Here is a 25,024-nt window from a genome sequence, read left to right as displayed (position 1 = left end):
CGCTGAGGCTGCTCCCCTGGGCTGCAGCCATACAGCTGCAGTGCTGTGGGTTGCATTGGGCCCTGAGCTGATGAGAAACGTGCACTTTTTCAGCAGCAGCAAGGAATAGCTCAGCCATCAGAGTGCTTGACCTCGCTTCAGCTGAGCAGCCATCTCCTTTCCAGGCCACCACATCGATGCAGAATTTCTAAAGAAGGGGAGTGGTGGATGGGAGCTGCCCTAGGTGCCTGTGTTAGTACTGGGGAAACACAATCAGAAACTGCATCATCTCCCTTAGGAGCCCCAGCTTGCAGTCAGTGGGTTAGTGTTAGCTGTCGGACACTCCCACATGCTCTCTAATGCTTTTTTTTCCCTTAATTTTCCATCAGACTAAATAAGCGTGCTTTGCTTTCTTAAAAAACACTCGCTAGGCGTTTTTCCATGGGCCGAGATTGCATTTTGTGTTGAGGTGTGTTTCGGGTTGTGCCCTTTCAAGCAGCCAAGTTTGCATATAGAGAGCCTCTTCTTCAGCTTTGAGTAGGATGGTTTTCCTGAAACTTAGGTGCTCTGATTTGAGTTTATTACCCTCTTCGTTTTCGTCATTGACTTGTAACTGAGCTCAGCTTGCTGCTGCTTTTTATGAAACACAGCACTGAACTTTGTTTCAGGGCAAGGTGGAGGGGTGGCTGTCTTCTTCCCTTGAAGAATCTTTGCTAAAACAGCCTGTACCTAGAGGTGCTCGGCATCACTTGTGCAGACCCCTTGCTCTCATCAGTGGGAACGCAAATAGAAAATCCCTTTGGAAGTTGTCTTAAATAAGAAATGCAAGCAATAACTTAAAAATTGGAGTGCTTTGTAGTTGGCTGTCTCGTGACAGCTCCTCATCCCTTCTGCACAGCACTGTGTGCAGCACGCTTTGCATGGAGTAGCTTTGCAGCCCCGGTGTGCGCCGCATCGAGGCATGTCGGTGCAGTGCTGAGCCAATGGAGCCTCTGTGCTGTGTTGGAGGAGCAGGATCATCCTGTGCCCGTTGGACTGCTGAGAAGAGGCTGAGAGATGTCAGAATACAATAACAAACCCCTGGCTGGCACTGGGAAAGAGGCAGCGCTGCCTTCGTGTTGCCTCGAGGTAAGGCTGATGTAGTCCTGAGCCCTTGAGATGCTGCTTGATTGTAACGCGGCTTAATTGAACTAATTGCATCGCTGCAGCAGCAAGAGGCAGTGCTGAGATTAGAGCGGTCCTCTGCCGTTAATGGCTTTGCAAGACTGAGCCTGGACGGGGGGGGGGGAAAAACGCTTTGTCCAGCAAACAGGAAACTGGAGGAGAGAGCTCAGCTCCGGCTCTGGGGGAGGGAGCAGCCCTGGTGTGCCTGGAAGTGCCCGGCCGACCTCCGGGCTTCCGCTGCGATGCGTGGAGCCGAGCAGGAAGGAAGCAGCGCGACCGCAGCGTGGGGGGGACAGAGCCCGCACAGCCACCAGCCTGCAGCTGAGGAGCTGGGCGGTCACTGCCTGCCCAGAGGCATCGCTTGCTGCACAGCGGCATCGCTGGAGCCCTTGTTGCTGCGAGGGCAGCGCGATGCTCGGGGTGTAACCGCAGCTGAGGCAGCCCCGGTGGTATTGCTGGTGTGTTGCTGCGTGTTAATAATGGCCCTGCGCTAGAGCTGCAGGTGTTTCTTCGTCATCTGGTTGCTGCATCGAGTGGAAAAGTGTTGGGTTTCCGCGCTTTCGTTCTCGGTGTGTGTGTGTGGTTGATTCTGTACCTGCCAGCTTTGCATGTGTGTGTGAAGCTGCTCGCGGGCAACGTGAGATCCCACCCAGACGGAGCTGTCGCTCCGCCTCCGGACCCAACCGCTGCGCAGAGACGTGCTGCAGTTCTTTTGAAGCTGCTGCAGGTGTTGCCTTCAGCTCGTTGCAAGCGGCCAGGAAGAGCCCATTGATGTGGCCCGTGCTCCCTGGGTAACGTTTTGACAAATGCCCGTGTGACAGGTGCTGAAGTTCCTCTGATGGCCGGTGGGATTTAGGTGCCAAGCTGTGGCAGGCAGAGCTCTGGGGCAACTCTTGGTAGCAGCCTTTGTGTTCTGCCAGCAGTGTGGTAGGAGCCATGCTATAAGAAACATGGAGGACCTGCAGGTCTGCGGCCAAAAGGATTTGGGCTTTTATGACCTAAATCGCTGAAATGTTCTTTGAAAACATTGCCTCGTTTTGCGGGTGAGCCATCAGAATCGCTGAACAGTGACGTGCCAATAAAAATGTGATTGCAGACTGTAAACATCACTGTAACCTCAAGCATTTACTTGGTCTGTATTCACTTACAAATGTATAACTTGGCTTGTTCAAACAAAGCAGTGCACTTTTTAAAGAGAATGCGATTGCAGCACAGAATTGGTAACTAGCTGCTGCATGCAAGCTGGTTTCTAACCCAGAGCCTTCTGTAAGCTGCTCTCCTTTGTTTACAGCCCGTGCTCTTCCTGTTTTTGTTTACAGAAGATATGACTCAATCTTTGTACCAAATGATGGCAGCTTCAGCCGGAGACCTGAAAGTGTTTAGGTCTTAGGAACCTTTCTGCAAACCCCGTGTCCCTCAGTGTGTGTGTGTGTTGTGCAGTCATCATTTGCTTATCCACGCTGAAGGCTGCTGAAGGAAGTTGTTCTTCTGTCTGCCCGCTGGGCTTAGCCCGGTGCAGGCACTTCCTGAAGCACAGCGAGGGGAGAGGGCTCTCGCACAGAACTGAGGGTGAGCACACACTCACTCACACACACACACAGGAGCACACTTTGTCTTCTTGCACTACACCCACTTGCTTTTTTGCTGAACCGTGCCCTTGTTCCTGTAGTTTGTTTCTTCCCCCCAGCCTTCCACAGCGTGTGGGAGTAAACACCTGAAATGATTTTCCTTCCTACTGCTGGGTACTGTGCGTACACAAGGTGAGGATCTTTTCACAAATAAGCCCTTTTTCACACGTTGAAGTGCTGGAGGACCTCGGTGCCTTCAGGCTTCTGCTGCTGCGGGTCTTGGGATCTCGCAGCAATGCACTGATGCTGCTTGACCTGCTGAGGTTGCACGCAAACTTTGCTCCCTAACCCTTTCAGGAAACCCTTGGGCGTTTTCTGCAGACTGCTTCTACATCAGCTCATGCCTCTGTTTTTATAAGCGGAGCAGATACAAATTCCACCTCTCCCTTGTTGCTTGACTTGAGATGGAATGGCTCACAATAGCGTGGTCTTTGCCTTTCCTGTGTGTCCTGCCACAAACTGTCATCTTGTCTCATTTTATGAAAAGGAGAACTTTTGGGAGAGGGCTGGAGGGGCAAGCTATGCAGCTGGAAGCTGAAGTTGGCAATTATTTTAGTGTTTGCTAGCCAAATGCACTGGAGGGTAGTACTGAACTCAACCTGTGGGCTTCCAAGCGGATGAGCTCGCCGTTAAATCGTCTCCCCTGTAGGAGTAGGGCTGTGCCTCCTAACCTGAGCCTGCTTTGGGGAATGCAGAGGTGCTCGCCTGCTCCTAGAAAGAGGAATGCACCGTTTGGAATTAGTTTACCCTGACATTAACAAGTGTGATTCTGCTCACGTGGGGATGTTCCCTGGCTGTCTGGGTGCGGTTCGCTGACTTGCCTTCTCTTACGCACAGAATCCGCTGTAGTTTTTTTTTGTGATACGTAAACTTTCCTAAAGCAGGGGGTGAGGGATGACGCTAGCACTCCAAGGTATGAGACAGAGGAGGTGGTGTGACTGGGCACCGGGGCAGCAGTGGGTGGGGGGCTTCCCACAGCCCCTCTCCTGCAGGCTAACAAGGATCGGTGAACAGCAAAGCTTTTAGCTTGGTGTTTATAGGATCAATTCCTATGTCTGCTTTAAAATACGTGCGTTTTGGGTGGGTAATGCATCCACGGGAGAGCTGCTGGATGGAGCAGCCTCCAGAAGAGCATCTGGGTGTTTTTACTTTGGTTGTTTTTCACCCCCTGGTGGCGTTGGGCATGGGTAAAATAGCAAAAACCAGGATCCCTTGCGGTGTAAACATTGCTGAGACGCAACGTGCATGTGAAAACGTAAGGGTGAGAGAGGAAGGCTGCTGCCAAAGAAGCAGCTGAGCTTTGCAGCACGCAGACTGTTGTGTCAGCCTGCTTGCTGTCCCACCAGCCTGTGCCTGTGGCGGTCGGTGCGGTCTCCTGACCAGACCCAGTGTGTCGGACGTGACTGGAGGAGAAGCTGTCCTTCCCCATGTGATGCTAGTTCCTTCTTTCGCCTCCCAGCATGTGATGTGGGGGATAAAAAAGGCCTCTGGCCTAGAAATACCCAGCTTTCTTTTTTGCAGCTCTGTTTTCCTAGCTTCTAGAGGGTGTTACCAAGGAGGGGAGAAGAGGAGCATCAGTGTCCAACCCACTGGTTCTATGCTTTTGTTTCCCTCTTTTTTTTGTTCTGGTATAAAATACAAAAAAAAAAAAAGTTATGTTTTTACAGGCATTAATTGTACAAAACCACATCTTTCTTTCCTAAAAGAAACGTTGATTTTTGTGATCCTCTGTAGGCGTAACCTGACGAAGTTGTCCCTGATATTCAGCCACATGCTGGCGGAACTCAAAGGTATTTTCCCAAGTGGCCTTTTCCAAGGAGACACGTTCCGGATCACCAAAGCCGACGCTGCAGAATTTTGGAGAAAAGCTTTTGGGGAGAAGTAAGTTTCTGGCTTTGCTCGGCATCACAGCACGCTGCACACAGAATTGTGTGTTTTTAAGGTTCACCAGTGAAATGAGGGACGGGAGAGACCTGTCGGGTCACCTCGTGCTCTCTCTCGGGTGGGGTACAGGATTGTTCCTACAATATGTTTTCCAGTTCTTGGTCCTGTCTTATTTTAGATGTGTTAAGTGATGGGCCCGTCTCACTTTCCCTGGCAGATTGTTGTGCTGTCACAAGGTTTCTCTGGCTTATTCAACTTAAATTTTCCCCTCCTTAATTCCTTAACTTCTAAGCGAGCTCCACAGACAATGCAGAATAATCTTTCTTCTTCCAAAGCTTGCTGTGACCCCAGTATTAGCAGTCCTCAAGCTAAGCCATCATATTAAATTCTTTCATCTTCCCTCCAATTAATCTTTCCAGTCACTTAGGCACCTTTCTTCTGCGTTCTCTGAACTTTTGTCAGTTTCCATGATGGCTTTGATAAGATAGAATGAAGGAGAAGGTTAAACGCGACGTATATTTAGGTGTAAACAGTTGGAATGTCAGCTTTAATTTTTGTGTCTAATGAAACACTGAGTAAATGAACCTCAGAGGTGTCCACAGCAGTGTTCAGGGATTAAAGTTAATGGAATTAGGCACGGCTTTTAAGTAAGGTACTTCACATAAAGAGTTTAATTAGTAGCTGTCAGAACAAAAAGCAGTAATATATTTACTCACGTATTGGGTTGTCTGAAGCTAGACACATTCTTTTCATGTTTCTGTTCCACTTGATATTTGAAAGGAAGGAATATATTCCTTTAAACAGGAGCCTGTGTTTGGGTTGCTGATTATCTTCCTTCTCCTGTTAATGCCTGTTCAGAGAATTGCTTGCAGCTTTTTTGGGTTTTTTTTACTGTCTACCCCTCTACTTATTGTTAACTCCTTCTCTGCCAGCTGGAAAACTATGAAACTCTTATTAAATGATAGTAATTTGTACAGCTTTGTTATATATAAACACTGACACAATAGGACAGCAGAAAAAGAGAAAGGAGAAAGCAGAGATGGACTTCAGATGCCGGAGTTTTGTATTTGCAGGGAAAATTGGCTGCAGCATGCTTGGCTGTTAATTTCCTTCAGTACCACGAAGTCTCATCCGACGTGGCTAATTTTGATTTTCCCTCTGCCATTGTTATGACGTTAATACTCCACAAATCAGAGGTGGTAGGTACGTGATCGTGGTCTTTGGTCACATCCAGTTACAGATGGCTTGGTTTCCCCCAGGACCATTGTTCCTTGGAAGAGCTTCCGCCAGGCCTTGCACGAAGTGCATCCCATCAGCTCGGGGCTGGAAGCCATGGCCCTGAAGTCAACGATTGACTTGACGTGCAACGACTACATTTCAGTATTTGAGTTTGATATCTTCACACGACTCTTTCAGGTAAGAATTGAGGACTGTGAATCACTTGAAATCTGTCTCAGTGCTTCAGGTTAGTCCTCTCCAAAGACAAACCACATTTTGCACGTTGAAGTGATATTATTTGTATTGCAAAGGGTTTGGTCTTCTTGCCCCTCATCCCCCGACCAGTTCTTAAAACACTTGGTAGTTAAAACACTTAAGAACGTTTGATATTTTTGGTTGAAGAAGAAAAAGTTTTCTAAATTTAGATCCTAACTGAATGTCAGGCTCCCGTGAATCAGTTTTTCCCTTTCAAAAGTCATTTTTAGACCAAAGTTCTGACACAGCTTCAGGAAATGTGAAGCTGAGTTTATCAGTCCATCTTTCCTCGCGTCCATTTCTTTCTTGTCAGATTTATTTTCCGTAGGGGAACGTTCAGGATGGAGCATAGCATGGAAATTTGGGCTTCCTAGCTTTTGAACTGACACGGCCAGGATGTCGCCGACACGTTCTGTGCTCTGTGTGCAAGAAGTATTTATGTTGCTGAAGGGATATTAATAGCAAGTAAAATTCTAACCCATGGTCTTTAATAGTGCTGAGCTCTGAAGCACAGCTTTTGATGGTGCAAATGGGTATTTACAGGAACAAACACTTACTTCTTTGGCTCTGGCTTGCCTTTTCCCATGTGATAGGGTGGGTTGTAATTAAGAAACGTCTCAATGAAAAATTCCCATGTTTGGTGTTGCAATGAATCTGATCTCATTCTGCACTTTTTCCAGCTATAGTACATAAAAGAGAGAGTTAAGAGGTGCTGTGATTTCCAAGAGATACAGAGTTCTAAAGGAGAGGTAACATCTTGGGCAAGTTGAGAAGTTTGGGAAAACTGGATGAGATTTAGACACCCCAGCGCTTCTCAGAATGGAAAGCTTTCAGAGTGTTGCTACACATCACTTTTTGGGGAAAACCTAACATGTATGTGCTGGTTCATTGATTCAGATCTTCGACTAGGCAGTAGTCCTTGCCACACCCCGGTGAAGTTATGTGGTTCAAGTCACAAGCATCTTACACACAGTGAAACCACGACAGAGGGGAGGTCACTCTCCTGAGGCCATAAGGAAGTCAGGCTGAGGAATCGGGCTGGTTGTGGTTTCTGTGCAATCTTCCAAAGTTCCCATCTCGATCTCTGTCTCAGGAATGAGTCATTTTCTCTGGAGAAGCAGTACAAATTGGTAGCTTCCTTGGGCTTTTTGAGACGTCAGTGACCTCTCCCTCACTTTTAAAGGAGTTCTGATGAAGGTCCATCTTCGCTAATATTTTTATTGCTGACCAGAGAAATTCCAGCGCTAAGGTGCTGCAGAACGGTGCAGGTTTTTGGTCATCCACGGGATTTATGGTGGGATAAGAAACCGACTGTTTTAACCAAAGCACTGAACCCTTTGATTAAAGAGTACTGTATGTCTTGATGCCTCTTAGGAGTGCATGGTTAATGCATTTCTTTGTTGTTTCTCTAGCCATGGTCCTCTTTGCTCAGGAACTGGAATAGCCTAGCGGTGACTCATCCTGGTTATATGGCATTCCTAACGTATGATGAGGTGAAAGCCCGGCTTCAGAAATTCATTCACAAACCTGGCAGGTTAGTGCTTGGCCTTTCTGGTAGCTCCTGCTAACACTGCTGAGTGCTGCACTGGCTGAGGAGATCGGTTTGCTTTTGTCTTTGTTCTTCTCTGTTAATTATGAAATTAGCTTGTCCTGTGTTCAGCCATTCTCCTCCATGTCACGGCTTACCTGCACAGACGTCCTGGCAGCTCACTCAGGCATGAGCAGGACACGGAGACCTGCAGGCATGAGTAAATTTGGGCTTCCCGGCGTCCTGGGTAGAACGTGACCCAGTGCAACAGAGCTGTCAGGTTTCTCTTTATGCAGAGGAAGGGTCAAGCGTTCACTTCTGGAGGTTGTTAGTACGCTTTTAGTTCCGTGCAGGTTTTAAAAATGGAAACCTCGTGTAGTCTGATCATTTGGGTTTTTTTTTTCTTCTGAAATTAATTTGAAACGAATGATGATGAGGATGCCGAAGTTTCTTGCCATGGATCCTGTGTTTAATATCACATGGAGAGCAGTGCTTGGATGCTTTTCTCACTTCATATCAGATTGCAGGGTTTTCCTTTGATCTGCCTGGGGGTAAAGTGAGGAAAGCTGGTGTAAATCATCCGTCATTCCTACTAGTTTTTATTTGCTGCCATGAGATAGGCAAAGGCCTGCTTGACACCTCGTGCTTTCTGCCTGTTCCAGCCCAAACTGAAGTTCCTTTTCCTTTGTGTTTTCAGTTATATTTTTCGATTGAGTTGCACCCGGCTTGGTCAGTGGGCCATTGGTTATGTCACCGCAGATGGGAACATTCTTCAGACCATCCCCCACAACAAACCTCTTTTTCAAGCTTTGATTGACGGCTTCAGGGAAGGCTTGTAAGTAACTTTGATGAAAACAAGTGAGCTTGTTTCATACACCTTAATCCTGCGGGAAGGCCACAAAGTCAGCCCAATGGTGAAGTGCACCTGCTGGGCTCATCACATGTTATCCCTTCTCGGGAGACACAGCGTGTTGCAGAGGTCAAGCAATCACTGCTGACATCACTCAGCCCCTTCTGAACATCTCTCAGCTCTTCCTTTTTATTTAGACCTTGATCCAGCAAGTGAATTGATGTCAGTGGAAAAATTTGTATGCTTGGCTGCTCTGGCACTTGAGAATACTCAGACAGCTATCGTTTGTACTGGGAGCTGTATTGTCCTTTGCAAGAGCAGACAATGAGTGTGTGTCAGTGTTTTCCTCATCATAGGCTCTTTTGCAATTGACTCCTTAACTTGTGCTTAACTGAGACTATGACCTCGATTTTCTTACTCTGGATAATTACAATTTCACCGTAGAATGATTTAAGGAGAGTCTAATTGCTCCCAGGAAGGAAAACAATCTTCTTTCTGCAGTCAAGAATGGCATGTTTGTTTTCTGTCTGATTAGGAAATTCTTGCAAAACTTCTTTTGAATTCAGAGTACCTTGAATTCCCACCCCTTTGTTCTCACCCTCATTCTTCCTTTCCTTCCCCACCCTGAAAAGAAACCTTATGTACGTGTTATGTGTGTGTGTATGTACATACAGAGTGAGATATCATTTTTCCTCAACTCCTTCCAGTTATTTATTTCCCGACGGCCGGAATCAGAACCCTGACTTGACTGGCTTGTGTGAGCCCACACCTCAGGACCACATTAAAGTTACACAGGTGAGCAAAGCCTTCAATCCTATCCTGTCCTACTCAGTATCCTGAAGGCTTGTTTTTAAGGCTGCTGCGTTGTATCTTGCAGGAGTTACAGAACCCTTTGCTGGGCTGGGCAGGGATTGCAAAGCTTTCTGCTCACAGATTTAAGTTGCTTGTTTAGAATGTTCTACAGTGGGTTTATTCTTCTGTGCTACCCACCATGTCTGCACCCTCAAACCGTGCGTTCCCAGGCTGTTCTTGGGGCACCTGAATAAAAATCTGGGAAAGCTGGAAGTCCACTTTTTTTCAGAGCTTGCTGGATGCATCTACCACATAACGGTGACGTTTCTGCAGACGTCTGTTCTTTTTTGCATTCTGCTCTCGTCTTTGCAATCTGTTTCTTTTGTCCTGCCCATTTTGCATCGGATTTCTTGTAGCTGTGATAAATCCCGCACATTGCTTTGTCACATCCACAATGCCTGTCTGTCTTTTCTCCAAGGAACAATACGAGTTGTACTGTGAGATGGGCTCCACGTTCCAGCTGTGTAAAATCTGTGCTGAAAACGACAAGGATGTGAAGATTGAACCGTGTGGCCATCTGATGTGCACCTCCTGTCTCACCGCGTGGCAGGTGAGGTGTTGCCTCTTGTCTGTCTCCCTGAGTGAGGTTAGTTGCTGCCTGACACAAACACAGTATGTCCTCCTGGTCCGTTTCCTTCAGGTATGGAGACGAGGGGGCATAACCGAGTACATAAGCTCAGAAATGCCAGTGCTAGCTCCCCCTGCCCAGGGAGAAGCTGGTCAGATGCCCTATCTCAGTATATAGCCAAGAAGTGCAAGGACTTGCTCAAAAGTTGTTTTTCTATTCCAGAGAGAAAATCCTCCGTGTTTATAGCACAGTTTGCCTTTCTCTCTTCCTCTGTGTTGGAAGGTGCCTGCCAAAAGGCGGGTTCCAACCTGCCTGTGTGTTCACCGTGTATTTAATTTCTGCGTCTTAATGGTGGTTCTAACAGATCTCTCCTCTGCCCTGAAGGAATCAGAAGGCCAGGGTTGTCCTTTTTGCCGCTGTGAAATCAAAGGCACGGAGCCAATTGTCGTAGACCCATTCGACCCCAGAGGAGGAGGAGGATTATCACGGCAAGGCGCGGAAGGAACTCCCTCACCCAACTATGATGATGATGACGATGACAGAGCTGATGATTCCCTCTTCATGATGAAAGAACTCGCTGGTACCAAAGTAAGGTCGCCTCCGTGTGCGTTAGTTTGCTCATATCAGCAAAAGCTCGTCCATTTTGTGCAGTGATCATTGCAGCCAACCAAACACACAGCCTTCCCAAGGTCATGATGACTAACAGGTTAGAGGGCAGGGTGTTTTGCTGAGGAAGACAATTTGGCTGTCATCTTTTTATATGGTGGCTGATAAGGTTGTATAATGAAGATCTGATAGCTCTCTGCCATTAGGGCTCCTTCCTTCCAGGATGTGTGTGCAGGGCAGGGGTACTTTATGGATCTCTGAGTGTTCTTTTCTCAGCGTGTATTGCTGCTCTTGCATATCTACAGTTAGCACTGTTCTGCTTCACTGGAAAGTGGTTTTGAATTTGGCTAATTTTCCTTAGTTGAACCCATTAAAATAAGCTGCCTTTCCTGCTCTACACTGTTAACCTATGGTCAGATTTCTCTTTAGCCTCTACCCTGTGAAATCCTGTAAACTGTATTCCTGGGGATTCTTTTTGTATACAGAGGTTGGGGAAGCAAAGCACCATTTCCTTGATGAGACATCCTGTTGCGGTTTGCAGCAGGCTAGTGTTCCATCTTTGTTAGCATTAGTGAGTTCAAACACGTATAAAGATTTTCAGAGTTACCAAGCACTAAACTTTCTCGCAAAATAAACCTCTTAAAAAAAAAAAAAAAAAAAGAGGAGAAGGGGCACTGTTCTGTTAAGTAGAAAAACAGCCTTGCAGGGACAAAAATGGAGGTTTTGGTGCACACTAATGATTCCTGCAACAGCCACGACACTGTGGTCGAGGTAGTTTGCTCAGCAGTGCCTGCAGTGATAAGGAGGTTTTGCAGCAGATCGTGCCCTCTTGTGTTGAAAAGCAAGCAAGCTTGCTGCTGCTCAGGGCTCAGCAAGGCGGGCTTGGCACTCCAGCAAAGCAGCTTGTCTTTTATTGTGCCCTTGCTGATTGTACTCTTGCAGTTTTGTAACAGTGATCTCCGAGGCTTGCTGCAAGTCGGAGGCTGTTGTGCTGTGAAATTACCTTAATTTAGTAGTGTATGGTTGTTGTTAGTATAGTCATCTGTTAACAGTAGTGATACCAAAGCCAGTAAAAGGCACAGAGCTTGAAAGCCACTCTAGAAAAGAGTTCTGCTGGATTTTGTCATTTGTTGATTTTCCCAATCTTCTTTTTCAGGTCGAGCGTCCTCCTTCCCCGTTCTCAGTAGCTCCTCAGGCCACCCTTCCTCCTGTGCCACCACGACTGGATCTTCTGCAGCAGCGAGTGTCCAATCCACCTGGGGCTTCCAGCCCCAGCACTTCTTCAAAGGTAAAGCACGCTTCTTGCCCTTTCAGGTGTGAATTCAGCGGGGCAGATGGGAAGGAGAGCGTTCTGCTGAATGCTGCGTGTTCTCTGTGCTGCCCCTAAACGCATTCACACGAGGCTTTGTATTCTTTTCTGTCAGACCACTTTCATTCCGCTCCCCACGAGAGCTTAGTCTGTGCTGAAAGTAAATGCTTCCTTCTGGAGTCCGTGGCTGGAGAGTCCCTGTTTCCTGCTTAGAGGACCTGTCTTTCTTCTCACTCATCCAAGCAGTTGCTAGAAAGAAGATGATCCTGACCTGGAGTACTCGATCACTTAGGGTGAACCACCAAGTGATCACCATCGCCTTTACTGATGTTCAGCCCCAGTCACTGCTGCCTGTGCCCCTTGGAGCCACACTTACTGGCTTGTATTTTGCTCTAGCTAGTGGCTAGATGTGGAAGGGTGTCACAAGCCTGTCCCAATTGTTCCTCTCTTCCCGAACTTTTCCATTAATAGAGAAGGAAGGAAGGAATGAAGCGTGTGTGACTAGGGAGAGACGGGCTGCTTTTCTGATTGATGAGCAGTGAGGTCTTGTTGGCATTCATTCATTGGCTGCTGAGAGTCAGCAGCAGCTCTTCAGCTGGTTTGGGTGATGGAGCTGAAGAAGAAAATAACCATCTATGTGACTAGCTGACTGATGAATGACAACTGTAAATAAGCTGCAGTTGAAGTTTTTTTGAGATGATGAGCGTGCTTTGTTTGGAATCCAATCCAATTCTGCCTTGGGAATGTTTTTTCCTTCGAGGCAGATGATGTGGTGCGTTCAGTGCCCAGCTGTTGTAGCTGTGTGTAGTTGTACTGTGTTACTCTTCTCAAACATTTAGAGAAGGTGTCTCTGGAGGGTTAACTTGGCATTACTCCACATCCGTGAATTTCTTGTTTAAAAAAAAAAAAAGAAAAAGAAAAACAAACCCAAACCTTCTACCACCCGCCTCCCACCTTTCTCTGTTTTGTAGCTACCCCACCTTTGCTAAGCAGTGTTTTTGCATTCCTCTGCCTTCCAGGCTGCTCCTGGTACCCTTCACAAGGACAAGCCTCTGCCGATCCCACCCACGCTCCGAGATCTGCCGCCGCCGCCTCCTCCGGATAGGCCGCATTCCATGGGCACCGAGGCTCGGCCTCAGAGGCGGCCCCTGCCCTGCACTCCAGCGGACTGCCCTGCAAGGGACAAGCCACCCCCCGTGCCCTCCAACCGGCAGGGGGAACCGTGGCCCTCCCGGCCGATTCCGAAAGCCCCGTCTGTAGCTCACAGCCCCGGGGACCATTGGCCTGGGAGAGAACTGTCCAACAGGCACTCGCTTCCCTTCTCCTTGCCCTCTCAGATGGATTCCAGGCCTGAAAGCCATCGGCTCGGGAGCACGCTCAGCCTGGACAACGCGGCGGTGAGTGGATCTGCTGGAGGTGAAGGCAGATTGTGGGGAACTGAGTCGGCCAAGGTGCCCTTTTTCTCATTTGCATCAGAACAGGGCGTTCCTGTGCCAAGGGAGAGGCAGAAAGGAGCTGGTGATTGCCAGGCAAGGGAGAACAGTCAGAGGACTTCTAAGGGATGTGCTTTCCTCCTGCCTCTTGGGAGCAGGGCTGAAATCTCAGCGTGTCCTGCACGGTTACCTTGGAGCAGTCGTGAGCCACAATTTCACGATCCCTGTTCACCTTTGAATTTTGAAACACAGAGGCTGTTTTGCATTGGGAGCTGGTATGCTGAAAAAGTATAATTCACATGTCAGATTTCAGTCCTGTAAAACCTGTACATGGTAGCAATGATTAGTTGTTACTTTATTTACGAAATTACTTTGTTAATTTAACAAAGTGAAATCTGAGTTAAATTTGGGTCTGTTACTGTTAATAGTGTCATGATGTATAACTTGGAGGTCCAACATACTGTTCTCCAAGAGAAATCTGAGGCAGTTTGGCTTTCTTTGATTCCATTTGCCTACTTTTTCCTTTTGAAATCTCCAGCTTTCTTGAAAAATAGAAACTGAAACAAGTACATTTTTAGCCAGATCGTCTAAGAATTGACACTAGTGCAGTTGTCACTCTGTTGCACTCGGTTGGACCAGATGATCTTGGAGGTCTTTTCCAACCTTGGTGATTCTGTGGTTCTGTCTCTGTGTGTATATGCTTCTCTACATTCTTTTCCTCTTATTAACATTTTGGCCTTTGGGCCAATTTCAGCTGAGTTTGACAAAGTCGTTGGAGTCTCAGAGATAGGAGTTCCTTTGGTTCTTGTGTAAATAGGCAGTTGGCTAGAGAAGAACAACTCTGCTTGTGCTCTCAGGAAGGGAAAACTAACACAGGACTGCTGAATTTCTATGGTGTCAGTAAATGCTTCTGAATAAATGAAGGTGTTCCGTTCCCCAGGAGGGCATGTCGGGTGGCTGGCTGACAGCTTTGCAACTACATTGGCAGACCTGGTGTTTCTTATTCCTGGTTGGCATTTTTTTCTTTCAGAGCTTGAACACTGGTCCACCAGCAACCTCAGAATGTGAGCACCCCAAAATTAAACCCTCCTCATCTGCCAATGCTATCTACTCCTTAGCTGCCAGGTATGCTGTTTTCTTGCAAAAACGTGTTCTTTTACAAATTGTGGGAGGGTCATTGTAGGTCTCTCTGCACTCTGGTGGCAGAGGCAGAATCTGACGTAACTCTGTCCAGCCTTAGTTTCACTCTGTGATGATGGATTATTCAAAACACACAACCTAGAGACAGGAGATGAAATCAGCATCCAGAGATTTGTGGGTGAGTGGTTACCTTTGGCTGTGGCAGTAGGAAACAGGCTCCGGTTGCCACTAGCTCTCTCATAAATTTCCTTCTGAGCTGGCCTCCATACGTGCACATTGCAAAGCAGGTGATGTATGATGTGCTGTCAGCTGCCTTTTGCATAATGACCTTGTGTCAGTGTGACTTTGCAGCTGGGCTGCTGAGAATACCAAAAGCCAGATAATTTCTCTAGACAGTATTAATGTAACGTGACTGCTTGTTCCTTCAGCTCTGGCTTTGAAAGGACACGTTGATATTAATTAGATTTAGTGTAAATGGTTGTTTGTTTGTTTTTTTTTTGGTGTTTATGTCTTGTTTATTCTGCCTCCAGACCACTGCCTGTACCAAAACTGCCTCCTGGGGAGCAGTCTGAAAGCGATGAAGACACTGAATACATGTCACCCTCCTCTCTGCCAGCGGTGCCTCCAGGTCCTGCTGTACAAAAACCAGAGATCAAAATGCCTGTGGAAATGACTCAGAGTTTGCGGTGAGTTTCTGTTTGCACGTGCTGTTCTTCCTCCTCTCAGCTCGGGGGGGGGTGTTTGTTCAGCAGGGTGGCTGTTCTGCCTTCCCCGTTAGCTGAATTTCCCCGGTGACGCTCACCAGATCAGGGCTAGCACAGCAAACTGTAAATGAAACTGCTGCTCCTTTGCAGAATCCTGATTGAAGGAGTGAGGTGACCACCCCCCCCCCCCTTCCTGCTGGTAACCTTCAGGCAACGATTTTAGCCTCTGAAATTCAGAATTCTGTTGAAATTCTTGTTGATTAAATTCTTTTAAGCTGATCTTCTGTATCGCTGTACACATTTACTAGAGCATTTAGAGGAACAAATATGCTTTCACAGAGCTTATTTTGAAGCAGGCATCTGTGCAGAATTTCAGGTGCAGAAACTAGGTGATGGCTGATCGCTGTCACTTGTCTGAAGGGGAATGTGTGTTCTCTCCCTCAGGGTTCTGGAGTGTGACCGGCAGGCGGATGGCTGCATGTATGAAGCAATGTACAACATTCACTCCCAAGCAGTGTCCTCTGCTTTTGAGACCGTCAGCACTTCTGGTGAGTGGCCGTGCTAAAAAAAAAAGCCCACCAAACTAACCAGCTGAGAAACTGGGATGCAGTGAATTGATCCCAGGACCAGCTGGAACTGGACTTGCTTTTGCTGTTAAAATAGCCGTGATGTATGTGGAAGCATTTGTATCTGTGCCCTGCAGATTGCGTGTGGGGATGCTGGGGAGAAGCATAGCTGGACTGGACTGTAAAAATATCCAGCACTTGTTTAACCAAATTGATGTTTTGAAGTCTTTGTTTTCTGGGCTTAGTTACTGTAGGCAGCTGCAGCAGTTGTCAGCCCACATGTATGGTAAATATTTTTCATCTATTACTACCTTCTGGAAAGAGCTTCCATTGAATATGGGGTTTTGGCAGCAGAGCTTTAGTTCTGTGTCCTGTCAGTGTTTGTGGACAAGGGAACAGAGTCTGCCTTGAGAGCCAGACACTGTTCAGCCCCAGAGCTCAGACTGTGCCTCTTGTTCCAGATGAAGGGGATCTGGCAGCAGCCACTGCCAGCAACGGCCCCGAGGAGTCAGAAAATGAAGAGGATGGCTATGATATCCCCAAACCACCACTCCCCGTTGCTATTGCTCGGCGCACACTGTCTGATATCTCCAATGCCACGCCTGCCTTCAGCCGAATGTCTTTGGAAAACGACCCTGTAACAGGTTAGAGAACTGCTGGATTCTGGATGTTCTTGCGGGTACTGATGGCTTGCTGCGCTTGAAACTTCTGTCGCCGACTCAAGACTTTGTGTGCGGGCTGCAAAATCAGCTTTACGAGGCAGAATTGCGCTGGTCCTTAATTGTTCAGTTTGGTTTACGACTCAGAACGTGCTGCCTTACTCGTTTAAATCACCGAGCTAGCAAATCACAGTTAAATCACGGTTAGCAAAACCTTTTCTCAGCTTGAGGGATTTCCTTAGGCCGCTCTGTCCTATGGGACATGGCAGATTTTGTACCTGGGGGTGAAGCAGAACTTCAGAATGTTACTGCTTCTCTGTTCAGGTTGCAGATAGGGGGGCTGCTGTCCTGGCTTCTGCCTGGCTCTGGAGCCTGGGAGTAGTGGTTGCCAGCAGATGGCACAAGCGTACTGCTTGATGCTCTCCGTGTCTTGGAGCAAGGACCTAGTGGCTCAGCAAGGTCAGCTTTTTGTCCCCGGGGAGCAGAGGACATCTCGTCCTTCCGGCTGCGAGACACGTTCGCCAAGGGGAAACCAAAGCCTCATCTCTCCAAGAGCATTTGTGAATAATGCTTGGCTTCTTCCCTACGACTGCCCAGCAGCACTAAAGGAAGCTCTGAAACTTCCTGTTGGGGTGCTCTGGGCTTCAGCACGTCTGAGCCCTGGCCATTTGCCAAGTAAGAGGAGGGAGTTTCTTGTTCCTTGAGCCTCCCATAACCAGGGCTGCTCGTCCCAGTGAGTCTTCTGTTCACCTGCTTCACCCGCTCCCTTTTTTGGAGCTTTCTCTTCTTCAGCTCAGAGAAGAGTTTATTAGTTCAGATAAGTGCATTCGGTTTTGCCACTCCTCCCTGCTCTGTGTCTTTGCCACTGTGTCTGTAGAATATAGCTGGCAGGGACAAGAGGTGCAAAGGGAGCTCCTATCCTGCTCCCAGATGGATGAACAATTGAGTTTAATCATTGACCCTTCCTTGTTTATACAGCCCTGAAGTGATAACGCTGCTGTTCTGCTTTGTAGTGGCAGGAGATCTGCTCATGAAAAATGCTAATGTTTCTGCTCTGGGAAAAGCATCTGCCATTGTCTGAAATGTTGGGTATAGGCTGCTGCTGAAGCCTGCTGCTAAACAAGCCTGACTACTATGGGATACATTTTGGCAGATCGATGTTCTCATGCATTGTGCTCTACAATTTAGTTTCTTAATCATTTACCAAAAAAGCTGACCTTTGAAATTGACCCATGGTGTCTGAAATTTGAACCAGCTCAAGCTGAAACAGCAATTTCAAAAAAACAGTCTGGGGGAGAGGAGCGGGCAGTCCTTTCTCTCGAATGCACAAAAAGCTTTTCATGAGTAAGAAGCTTGTAGTGTGAGGACCAGGGAGGTGATCTGCGTTGTGGTTGGTGAGGAAGCCTCGATGAATTTGCTTCTTCTGTCTTAGTGCTTTTTGCTTTTGGTACAAGTCTTTTAGAAGAGCTCCACAATGACTGCTGCTTCTCTGACCAGTGCTGCCCACTCCCAAAGAGGGATTGTGTGGGCGTTCTTAGCCTTACAGATTTGTGTGCTGTACACCAGTTCAGCTGATAGGGAACTCCATCCTGAGTGCCTTGAGGAGTTATTCTGGATGAGAAATACAACCTTCTTGAAGGCGATGTCAAACATGCATGCAGAAAAATGTCTTGCTTGCACAGTAGGTTTGGTGCAGTCTGTTGTGTACTCCCTGTGCCATTTTTCCACAGCAGGACTCTGTGTCTTGCTCTAAGACCAATGCCTGAGCTCTGCTTACATGGATGCAAATGCATCCATGTAAGCCAATTTTTTCTGTTTATGTACTTTTAGTTTAATAAACGAGCCTGGTGTGCCCATCAAATAATGAGCCCCTGTGGCTGCTTTTGCATACAAGGGGGGAAGTTGAGCCAATCTGTAACACTGTGTGGGATGCTCGGCTGACTGGGGATGGCTCACCAGCTTTGGTGCCGTGTTTAAGTGCCACTTCCCAGTCTGAGGTCATTCTGTTCCGAGCAAGAGTCCCCCCCCCTTTCCCGAAGTGATTTCTTTGTTTCTCCTTCCAGGTTTTTCGGATGGCTCTCAAGTTCCAGAGCGGCCACCGAAGCCGCTGCCGCGGAGAATCAACTCAGAGCGAAAAGCAGGGAGCTGCCAGCCAGGAGGAGCCAGCAGCGGCACCGGGGCGTCCCTGCAGCTCTCCAGCGAGATCGAGAATCTCATGAGCCAAGGCTACTCATATCAGGACATTCAGAAAGCGCTGGTCATTGCACATAACAATATTGAAATGGCCAAGAATATTCTCCGCGAGTTTGTTTCCATTTCCTCCCCTGCGCACGTGGCCACATAGCACATCACCTCCACGCCGAGAGCTTCTGTGGACCAACTGCCTGGGCGGCCGTAGCCCAGCTACGCACCAAAGGGGAAGGGGGTTCCTTTAGAGACTTCGTGCGGAGGTCAGCCCTGCCTCTTAAGAGAATCAGTTATCAGGTTTTTGTGGTTCCAGATTTCAAAGCGGTGAAACGGAATGGAGCGGAATGGTGTTTTATACAGTGTGTGTCTTGGAGTCCTTTAACCCCTACCTCTTGTTTGAGAGAACAGGTTTATTTCCAGGGTGTCGGTAGAGGAAGGTTTCGCTACAAGGGATCCCAGAGCTGATGCCCTGGAGGCTGGGGGAAGTGTTTTGTGCTGTGAATTCTAAGTGAGTGCTCTGAGAAACGAAGTCTCCAGGTCGGTGTGGTGTGTCCTGTGGTTCATGGTACTAGGTTTGGACCTGTTCGCTGCTGTGTATCTGGCTCAGGCTTTTTAGAGCAGCTGAGAGGTCACTTTCTGCTGGGAGTAAATAGGAGACCTTGGAAGAAATCGCTTGATTGCTTCCTGTTTGGCACGGCGTTTCCCTCTTACCTGCAACAATAGCATTTATTGCTTATGATTTGGGTCGCCCCTTTCTGCTCGGAGACCAGCATCTGCCAGGCATTTTGGATCTTGGAGCTGGATTTCTGTTGCGTGCATGTGTCCTCGTGCTGGCTGCGCCGGCAGCACCGGATTCCAGGGAGCGAGATGTGCTGAAAGTTCTGCGTGTTTTGGAGAGGTGGGAAGAAGCTGAGCCGAGAGCAGAGAACTGGCTGCTGCTGCTCCTTTCATAGCCTCGAGCACGTTGTGCTTTTGGTGCTCCGACTTGACTGCGGCCCTGCTGGGCATGAGCAGCGTCACTGGACGCTCCCACGCGCTCCTTCCCTAGGAATGTTGCACCTGGTAAATATGATGTCTTATTTATCTTAACTGCATGGTGGCTGTCGCAGACTAGTGGCCTTCACGCACATTCCGTCGTCTCCTTCAGACAGCTTTCGTGGGAGCCAGCTGTCTTTGTGCCAGGCTGTTTTGTGGGATCGGTAGATGCAGCTGATGTATTTGTCGGTATCTTACCTGCTTTGCAGTAATATAAACACAGCAGTTCTCTGCATGGCTATTGAAACAACACGGGGGCTCTTCTTTGCACCGCCCTTACTCCAAGGAATTGCCAGAGCTTGCGTTGAAGCAGATCTGGGAAACCTCGGCATTTGCAAAACAATCACACTGGGCTTCACAAGTCAGCGCTCGGCAGTTACTTTGCAAAAACCTGACTTGCATACTCAGCTGCTCCGCTCCCTGCACAATATGCCTGCTGCGTGAGAAGCGCCTAGTTCCTCTTGAGAGGATTTAAAAGGAGTAGGGATCTGCAGGTCACAGCCTGGGGGATGAGCGGTGCTCTGTGCACACCGAGGGGCTGCTGGCCTTGCACGGCGTGCCCCGCATTACTTGCATCACTGGGAGGGCAGCAGCAGTCACTAGGCAAAGCGTTACGACTTGAAACATTGCTGGAGTGCTCGTGGCTGTTGGATTTTGCTTTTAAGGGATCTGGTGGCTGCTTCCAGATCGGAGCGAAGCAGCTTGCAGTTTGCAGGGGGGACTTAACTGATGTTAGCATAGGAAACTAAGCATCACATGTTTGTTCTGCGTGGGGTGTCGGTATTTCTCTACATCTCCGGCTTTGTAAATTGATAACGTGGGGTCCAGGCAGTTGAAAAAGCACGAGCCCTCTCTCCTCACTCCCCTCCTTTCTGCAGTTCTCTGAAGCTGTAAGGAGATCTCTTAAGTGCAACGCTTAAGGCCATTGCTGCTGTTGCTATTCTGGGGCCGGGGCCGAGATTGCGAATGCGGCACGCAGCTGAGATTGCTGTCAGCCAGCAGCGTGCTCTGCAGTGCTGCAGAGAGGTCACACAGCCAAGAGCAGGGCCTGGCCCGGCTGCGGCGTTCAGTGCAGGGAGGGCAGTGTCTGTGCTCGGGGAAGCAGAGCTGTTCCTTCTCCTGTGCCCGCAGGTGCAGCAATCAGCAGCGTCCTGACCCAGCCCTGCTCTCGCTGTGCTCGGTGCTGTGCACTGCTGCCCGGCAGCCTCGGTTCTTGTGCCTGCAGCAGATTCTTGGGAAGCACCAGCACCGCTGAGCGGGTACCTGGGCAGCTCCGGGTGCTCTCGCTGCCGCTGTGCACGTTGCAGCTGTGAGCCTGACCATCCAGTCCTGGTGCTTTGGAGTTATTTTCCGGCTTTCTCCCGGAGAGCCGTGTAAAAAAACGTTTTGTGAGGGAGCACCGCTCTTTATTTCCCTCCTTTCCGCGTCCTCTCCAGCGCTGCCACTCGCTCCGTGTTGATGTTGGAGCCACTTCAGTTCTGCCCTGCTGTGTAAACTCAGCCTGAGTGTGCTCAAGTGTGACGTGAGGCTGCGGCACCAGGCAGGGCTGCTGCTGCCAGGGCTGCTGGGAGCCGAGCGCAGCCAGCTTAGAAAGCCTTAACTCCTGTCTTGCACAGCATGTGCCATCGGAGCAGTGACGCCCCGTCCCCTGCTGGCCCTTGGGTCCAGGCTGGCCCTGCTGCTGAACAACCCACGCCCAGCAGAGCTTCATGCAGGCCTGTCTTTGGGGCTCAGTGTGCCAGGGGACGCTCCCGCGGATGTCGTTCCAGGTATTAGAGATTAGAGAGAGAGCGATCTTTGTGGCATGTATCACTAATTTTTCTGCATGTGTCCTTTCTGTGCACTGGTTGTGTCTCCAACTGATGTAAGAAACCTAAGCCTTGGCTTTCCTTCCTTGGACGTGTAAGCGTTCGCTCGCACCACTGAAGTGCAGCAGAGCCCTGCCCGTGCTTCATGGCTGTGCTCTGTGAAGCCCACCCAGGCACTGTACAGTGTATTTTTCTTACTGTTTTTCTTTCAGAAAGGTGAGCCTGATGCTATTTTCTCGTCTTTTTTCCCCGTTACCTCCTTGCTCGTTATTCTTAAGAAGCTCACTTTATGACACTGCTTTAACGAGAGCAACCCAAACGCCTCGTGCCTTTCGTAAGGGAGTGCTGTGTCACTGGGCTGGATCTGGGTATCCCGCTGTGGAAAGGAAGAGCAGAGCCCCACGCAGCCTTTGGGATTGTGAGAAGGAGGGGTGAGGGAGATGGGCAATTGTCACTTCAACACTGTGCTGTGTAGCATTTCAGCTGTGGAGGTTTCCTACTCTACCTGTTGCTAACAGTGACTTGTCTGCATCTTGCTGCGCGAAGACGGTAGAGCTGCAGGAACAGGGTTGGTTTTGCTTGTAACAAAATACGAGTTCTTCTCACAAAAAAAAACAAAAAAAAAAAACCGTTTTTTTCCCCCCCCCCACCTGCTAAGCCAGGACACAAAGCAAGCAGCAAACCCTTTGTGCAGTGAGGGCTGGGCCACAGAAGGTGTGGGAGCAGCAGGAAGCCCTGGAAAGCAGCACGCGTCGCCTGCCCTGCGTCCTGCTGCCGTGGTGAGTTGGATGCCACCGCGGCCAAACGGGATTCTGCAATGAGACATATCCTGCCAGGAGCGTGCTAGAGCTTCTCTGCTGCGCTGCCCCGCTCCTCCTGTCCCTGCACGAGCTGCGGGTTGAGGGTTGCAGCCTCCAGCAGCAGCCAGCAGCCTCGCTTTCTGCATACGGGCTTTGCTACGCTCCCTTTGCTGAGCCCTGCAGCCAGGAGCGCAGCGTGGGCTCGTTGCATTTCTGTAGCTAACCCTGAGGCAGGGTCCTTCCTGTCCCCTGTTTTTTTTTTTTTTTGGTTGGTTGTCCCCTTGTTTTCCAGTTGAGCAATTACAAATGCAACTCCCGGCGCGCTTCCTTAAAGGTGCCGCGGTGAAAATCAGTGGGGAATAAGGATGCTTGTTTTTCAAGTCCCTCCTGGAAATCTTTTGCTTTTTTTGGAAACTCCTGGTGGGGGAGGAGCAGTTGTTCTTTCTCTTGAATGACAAAGACCGATTTGTATAATATCAGTGTTAAAAATGTCGAGATTTTCACACGCAAAAAAAAAAAAATATTTTAAAAGAAAAGTATAATAGTGTCATTAATATAAAATATAATAGCAGTATTTAATCCTTCCAGATCTGTAAAGAATAAGGAAAAACAGAAGGTAAATATTCTTACAGAGAGTAGCTGAGCTTTAAGGTTCACTTGGTTTAAAGTCCTCATTTTGTTTGCAGATGCGTTGTTAATGTTTAGAGGTTATACTAATGTTATTTATTAATTGTTCCCATTCTTGTATGCTGCCCACTAAGAGCTTCTTTGGGATTTCATTCACCTGTGTCAGCTAAAAAAAAAAAAAAAAAAAAGAGAAGAAAACGAAACGAAAGTTTTATTTTTAAATAAAATTTCCTTTGTTGTAGCAGACCGGCTGCGTTGTGTTGGCTCTGTGAGTGGGTCCTGGCAGGGAAAGATCCAGCTGCAGGCTGCCAGTTCAGAGTGCCCAGGTCTGGGATGGGAAATTGATTCTACCAGTCTTGCTTAACAGGTTGTAGAATCCATAGGAAACTGTGAGGCTGAGAGCCACATCAACAAGTTTGATTGCCCGTTAAGAGTACAAAAGGAATCTGCTCGTGGTGCCTGCTGGGGGCTGGTGCCTCCTGAAGCATCAATCCCACTCTGCCACAGCCCATTAGGCTCCATTTGCCTCTCGCAAATTCCATTAGTCTATTGCAGTAGATGCTGATATCTCATTACAATTACTGCATCTCGTTTAGCTAGCTCTGACGTGGTTGTGGAATAGAACTATAAAAACTTAAAAAGCAGAACATTATATATATATATAGTGCAGATAAATTCCAGGTTATGTGTACGCATGCATACATAATTCAGCCCATCATCTAGTGTTCTCTTGTGGGCTCGTGGATGCGCTGTACTTGGCTGGCTGTGACGAAGTCCAACAAACCCTGCTGGGTCCTGGGAGCCAGGGGTGGGCTGATACAGAGGGAAAGATGCTCTTAGAACTCAGCCTGCCCTGAACTGTGCGGTGTGGGCTTCTCAGATGGAGGCAGGGATGGGAAGGATGCCTGGGCTCTGCTACACTGCGATGGACGTGGCCTGTTGCCATGTAATGGGCTGAAATGAGGACAAGCCGGGCCAAAGGAAGCTGACCAGTTAATTGGAGGAGCGGGCCAAATGAAGACACAGGGCTCAGATTAAGTCAGGCGAGGTCGAGACAGAAAAAATAAATGGTCTGAAAGGTCAAATGAGGTTAATTGAGGTCAAATGAGGACGCAGAGGTCAAACGAGGTCAAGTCACTAAAAATAAAGGGTCCAAAAGGTCAAGTGAGGTTCATTGGGGTCGAATGAGGACACGAAGGTCATGTGAGGTCAACGCACAGAAAATAAGTGGTCCAAAAGGTCAAATGAGGTTAATTGGGGTCAAACGAGGACACAAAGGTCATGTGAGGTCACAGGGGTCGAGTGAGGTCAACTCACAGAAAATAAGTGGTCCTAAAGGTCAAATGAGGTTAATTAGGGTCAAACGAGGTCACAGAGGTCAAATGAGGACACAGGGGTCGAGTGAGGTCAACTCACAGAAAATTAGTGGTCCTAAAGGTCAAATGAGGTTAATTAGGGTCAAACGAGGTCACAGAGCTCATGTGAGGTCACAGAGGTCAAGAGAGGACAAGTCTCAAAAAATAAGTCATCAAAAGGTCAACTGAGGTTAATTGGGGGGTCAAACGGGGACACAAAGGTCAAATGAGGACACAGAGATCAAGTGAGGTCAACTCACAGAAAATAAATGGTCCTAAAGGTCAAACGAGGACAACTGGGGTCAGATGAGGTCACAGAGGTCGTGTGAGGTCGCAGAGGTCATACCAGGACACAGGGGTCAGCTGGACATGAAACGAGTGGCCTGAGTTGGCAAACTAACTACATTAATTACCAGCTAACGAAGACACAAGGGTTTGGTTCCTGTTGTGTAATGGGCGGCTCATGGATCCCATGGGCTCCACTGAAGCCAAGCAAGTTCAGTGGCTGCTACAACCTACTGGTCTCTAATAATACTGTTAGTTATTAGCAGTTAGTATCTACAGGGGCTAGAAATTAACAGTAGCTATAGTGGAATCTACGTAAAGAATGATCAACTGTAACTAATTATTGTGTTAGAATCTATCAGTGTTCATTAATTGAAATTCTTGTTAGCGTGCTTAGCTAGCAACACAATTGTGTCTCCATCTATGAGAAATTTAACGGATTTATTAATATCTATATTAGTATTATTGAGATTACCTATTCCAAGCTATCACTGTTAGCATCTTCTAAGTTACTTTACCTACTTTAGTGTCAACGGTACAATGACCTCTTAAAATGTGTGAGAATCTGTTCTCAGGAATTATCT

General features: G+C 48.2%; 1 protein-coding gene across 2 annotated transcripts in view; it reads left to right on the top strand.

Annotated features, from left to right (window-relative positions):
• CBL (Cbl proto-oncogene) overlaps nucleotides 1-22,988 on the top strand; it is a 34,716-nt gene extending 11,728 nt beyond the window's left edge. For both annotated transcript variants that reach the window (XM_021375970.1, XM_021375971.1), the window contains 14 exons: nucleotides 4,506-4,652; nucleotides 5,915-6,071; nucleotides 7,541-7,662; nucleotides 8,354-8,491; nucleotides 9,214-9,301; nucleotides 9,777-9,908; nucleotides 10,311-10,514; nucleotides 11,689-11,820; nucleotides 12,861-13,238; nucleotides 14,305-14,399; nucleotides 14,945-15,100; nucleotides 15,563-15,666; nucleotides 16,146-16,328; nucleotides 18,407-22,988. In XM_021375970.1, coding sequence (XP_021231645.1) covers nucleotides 4,506-4,652; nucleotides 5,915-6,071; nucleotides 7,541-7,662; nucleotides 8,354-8,491; nucleotides 9,214-9,301; nucleotides 9,777-9,908; nucleotides 10,311-10,514; nucleotides 11,689-11,820; nucleotides 12,861-13,238; nucleotides 14,305-14,399; nucleotides 14,945-15,100; nucleotides 15,563-15,666; nucleotides 16,146-16,328; nucleotides 18,407-18,687 — 2,317 coding nt within the window. In that variant the 3' untranslated portion in view covers nucleotides 18,688-22,988. The remainder of the gene's footprint in view (nucleotides 1-4,505; nucleotides 4,653-5,914; nucleotides 6,072-7,540; nucleotides 7,663-8,353; nucleotides 8,492-9,213; nucleotides 9,302-9,776; nucleotides 9,909-10,310; nucleotides 10,515-11,688; nucleotides 11,821-12,860; nucleotides 13,239-14,304; nucleotides 14,400-14,944; nucleotides 15,101-15,562; nucleotides 15,667-16,145; nucleotides 16,329-18,406) is intronic.

The sequence above is a fragment of the Numida meleagris genome, chromosome 23 (genome assembly GCF_002078875.1).
Source record: "Numida meleagris isolate 19003 breed g44 Domestic line chromosome 23, NumMel1.0, whole genome shotgun sequence".
Taxonomy (NCBI): Eukaryota; Metazoa; Chordata; class Aves; order Galliformes; family Numididae; genus Numida; species Numida meleagris.
The sequence above is the reverse complement of the archived record's forward strand: the minus strand, read 5'-3'. Positions and strand labels throughout refer to the sequence as shown.